Source organism: Vicia villosa, unplaced genomic scaffold (assembly GCF_029867415.1).
Source record: "Vicia villosa cultivar HV-30 ecotype Madison, WI unplaced genomic scaffold, Vvil1.0 ctg.000181F_1_1_1, whole genome shotgun sequence".
Lineage (NCBI taxonomy): Eukaryota > Viridiplantae > Streptophyta > Magnoliopsida > Fabales > Fabaceae > Vicia > Vicia villosa.
In genome coordinates, this window is record NW_026705054.1 from 367708 (window position 1) to 372372 (window position 4665).

At 32.8% G+C, this 4665-nt stretch overlaps 1 protein-coding gene across 1 annotated transcript; it reads left to right on the plus strand.

The window, feature by feature from the left end:
* Positions 1-3024: 3024 nt before the first annotated feature.
* LOC131625031 (dof zinc finger protein DOF3.5-like) lies at positions 3025-4179 on the plus strand. The gene has a single exon (XM_058895947.1). The coding sequence runs from the start codon at positions 3132-3134 to the stop codon at positions 3963-3965; it is 834 nt and encodes a 277-aa protein (XP_058751930.1). The 5' UTR covers positions 3025-3131; the 3' UTR covers positions 3966-4179.
* The last annotated feature ends 486 nt before the right edge of the window (positions 4180-4665 follow it).

Below are 4665 nucleotides of genomic sequence, written 5' to 3' on the forward strand. Positions count from 1 at the left end.
TGAAGATCTTATCGTAACACACTCACAATACGCATCAAAATCACCAAGAATCAATTGAGATGCCACGTCAGTGTCCATGTCTGAAACACCAACGAAAGCTCAACCGTGCTATTCACATCAGCAATTTCCCAACCGACACAAACAACACGGAGGCATTAAACTCGATACCCATTAAGATTATTAGCCCCAAATCTATGTCTAGAGTTTAGAAACTAATAGCTATCATTCCTAATCAAGGTCTATGATGTCTATTTCTAAAACAACACAAACCCAAAGAATTTAAACAAAAAGATCAAGAACAACACCAATGATGATTTGTAAAACAAATATATAAACGATCCTAAGATCAACAAATGTACATACAATAAGAGTAGAAATATACATACAAAACCCACCATTGGAATGAAACATAAGGAAGAAAGAAGATAAACCGAAAACTCTCACCATGTCAAGGCAATCGAGACAAATCCATAGCCAATCCACATGATGTAGCACCCAATGGTGTTGCCTAAGCCTCTAAACTATCAAAAATGGATCAAAGCTCAACTTTGTCAAAGATGAGATGATAAAACCTAAGAAAATCTGATTTTACAACATATATACAATTCTGAACTCGCAGACCTCGCTAAGCCAGACAGATCTCGCTAAGCGAGATTTCACTAATCCGTACACTATTCACAAATATTTTACACTAAACGACAAAAAATGATCTGGCTAAGCGAGCTATATCTGGCTAAGCGAGAAAAGATGGCTAAGCGAGCTCGCGAAGCATTAGTTACTGCCAGAGGAACAAAAACCAGGCCATAGCACGCTAGAACTTGTGCTTAGCGAGTTTGACAGAACTTTGGCTCTTTATTTCTTCAAAACGCGCATCCGGGGCCGTGTCTTCGACACTTTATTACTCGAGACTCCAAATATACAATAATACCTACAAAAAGACATTAAAATTATCAAACGGTACATAATTACACAAAAATATAATTATCCGTAAAGTAAACATATTTACAAACAAATCGACGTTTGTTCAAACGATATTGTCAAAAAGAATAGATAAGTGCAACAAAACTTATACACAAAATAGATACAATTTGCACTTATCATACATATGCCGACACAAAACAAGTATGTGTCGACACATGCAAGTGATTTTTGTGCAATTAAAAGTAAATAACTTATTAGCTGGAATAGACAAGCAAATCAAATTTATGATTAGATGAATTATCCTTTAGTTGAAGGGAGATTATGCGATTATGAAAGCAGACATATACAAATGAGTTGAATCTTTCTTAAGTCTACTAGGCTACATAAGAGCAAGAGAAATGTTAAGAGTCAATCAAAACCAAATAAAATTAGATAATTTGACATTTTGTTCATGTTACTTATTTGTAATGTCAATAACTGATATTCCTATTAATATGGAGCCGCATTATAAAGGAATATCACAAATGTGAATTAAAGAAACCCAAAATATAATAAAAGAGAAAAGAATAAGTCGAATGTGGAGCGTCACGTACATCTAATATTGAAGAAAGTGAAGCAATACCAATATAATTAAATCGAGCAAAATATAATTCTTCACGCCTCACCATTGTGGTTAGTATGACTAAACTTTCCTATAAATACCACACTTATAAAGTTTCTTTTAGCACATATAATCAATCAAACAAATTTTTTACTCAATTTTTATCTTTTTAAACCATTTTGCTTTAATTTTGTATCTATATTTTCTAGTTTTTCGCTTAAACATTTAGAGTGAGTATCTAGCTACTTTCTCAAGTAGTGAGGAAGCAATAGATGATGATAGTAATTGATTAGTGACAATTGTGAGGTTGGGATGCTACCCTTTTGAAGGAATGTGTTGATATCTATAATCTGTCTTTTGTTGAAAGGAACCTGAAATTGTACTTTCGATGGCTTTGCTTCCCAAATCACCCTCATCAAATCCAATAACATCATGCCACGTGTACTAAACACCGACACCCTATATCAGCCTACGGTTAAGTGGCACACTACCTGGCTTATTTACCTTATGCATGTTCATGTGCATGAATACATATACATTTCCAAGATCATACATCTCATGTGCACACCAACACTCAATAATGTGCTTTGAGAACTCAAACTTCACCGATACTACATTAGTTATTACCATTAAATAAATAGGTAAAGCCACCTCATTTGGTATATATGGCAAAAATAGTATTCCTTCCATACTAAAATAATAATAATTTTTTTATATTTTAGATTAATGAAATTTTATTTTTAATCTTTCAATTATATTTTCTAATAATTATTATTGATGCTTTATTTTTTTCTCATTTAACATTAATTTGAATACATCAATAATCAATAAAAATAATTTAGTAAAATCACTCTTCTCTCTTTTATTTATTACGATTTTTTAATTCATATGAAAGTGTCGATTATGAAACTTATTTTGGGACAGACGAAATAATTTAAGAGTGAGTTTAATCTCACTTAAGAGTAGTAAAACGAGTTCGGTTTGTCAATTATATATGTTTTATTCACACATTTTGCATAACAGACCAAAATTTTAAACCCGCAATATCCAATATACCCACTCCCCCTTAAATTATTTTTGGTTTTTTTTCGTGCAGACATTAACAAATTTTTTTATAATTTTTTAGACTTTAATGATGTAGTTCCAACATACCCATCCGCCTTAATTTTTTGCGAGACAAACCATAATTTTAGGTATGTGCTCTCAACAATGTCCGTTTTGTGCCGCCCACTTCATTTTCTTGAAAACTTTTGTAGGACGGAACTAAATGAGACCGACACAGACATACTGGTTTGTCACCCTTAATAAATAAATTTTTTGTATTTAATCTATTAGACAAAAAAATAGTGATACCAACATTTTACTTTTTACTCTTTTTAAAACTCTATAATTAGCTTAAATTCATGTATGTCCTATAAGCTTATACAGCTCACATAAATTAGTACTAGTTATAAGTATCACATATATATAACTCAACTATGCAGTATTGTCACTTTCTCTAAACAGCCCCCCTCTCTCTTTCTCTCACTCCCCAAACACAAACAAGTAAATACAAAGAGAGGTATAAAGGAATATAAACAACACTTTTCTATATCACACTGATGCAGACATGGAGAGTGGTTGGAAAGCTACAACTGAGATATCACCAAACTGTCCAAGATGTGGTTCCTCCAACACAAAATTCTGCTACTACAACAACTACAGCTTAACTCAACCAAGATACTTTTGCAAAGGATGCAGAAGATATTGGACAAAAGGTGGATCCCTCAGAAACGTCCCTGTTGGTGGTGGCTGCAGAAAAAACAGAAGAGGTAACAACAACAACAAAACCTTGTTAAAACAACATTCTCATGATCCTGTTTTAAGGACTAATAATGTTTCATCTTCTACTTCCTCTTCATTGGTTGCTGAATATCATAAACCCAATATTGATCTTGCTTTAGTTTACGCGAATTTCCTTAATCAAAAGCCTGGTTCTCAAAAAATCAGTTTCGACCCTTCTTTAGAGAATTCGAGGTTGTTATCGAATGTTGAAGTTGGTTCGAGTAGTTTGAATTTATCGGAACTAGAACATGGTTTCAAAGGGTGTTTGAATCTTCATGATCAGTTACTAGTACCATCCACATCCACAGTGGTAACACATTTTGGTGAGTTCGAACTCTATTCTATGCAGACGCTTCGAAAAGATAGAGTTCATGATGATGGTAGTGTGAACTTTGAGCTACCACCTTTGCCTGGTGAAGAGGATTCATCATCACATGATGATCATGTGATGTGGTCCAATTCTGAAATGATGATGAACCTTCCATTTCAAGTCACTCAACCTCCACCACCACCGCCACCACTTCTTGGTCTTGATCAAATTCATCATGCTGATTTGTTAGTTGGTAATTGGAGCCCTTTTGATTTTCCAAGGGATGCTTCTTTCTCTAGACCTTGTTAAAAAAATATTCTCATTTTTATCGTATCGTGCGATGATGAAAAAAAGTTTAGGTGAGTTGGGTCTGAATCATATTAAACATGGACGGAAAAAACCCTAAGACATAATGGATGTCGAACAAAGTTCTAAAATGATACGGAGATTTGAACCCTTGAACCCTGATACTCTTACGAGTTGAGATGACTCTGTACCAACTGAACTAATCAACGTTTTTCTCGATTTTCTTCATATGGTTTGTATACTCATTGTATGGTGTATAGAATATGGTTTTTATTAGTACAAAATAATTGGAAGTTGTAAACAAATACAGTTTTTGAGAGTTTATAGTTACAAATTATATATTGATAAACATACTATAGTGACACATAGAGTGTTTGAGTTTGGGTTAATTTTCTATTACTAGCTTATTAGGTTAAGGTTATGTTGCTTTCCATTTGCAAAAGTGGTTGATGTAATAGCTTTTTTGGTTCTACTATTTTATACTTATATTGTATTTTTCTTTTTATGTGTTGATTAATGGAATAGCTTTTGATTACAGAAAGAAATACATGTGATTATTCATCATCTAACTTCAAACAATTTCCTGGCTTCAATTTAAACAATTTCCTTATACTCTTATTTTTTATTTTATTTTTATGTTTCAATCAACCAAATGAATTATGAAAAGGAGAGATCACTCAAAAAGAAAAACAAAAAACTGAAG

Excerpts from the sequence above, each read along its gene's own strand:
- LOC131625031 (XM_058895947.1), top strand. The coding sequence starts at position 3,132 with ATGGAGAGTGGTTGGAAAGCTACAACTGAGATATCACCAAACTGTCCA.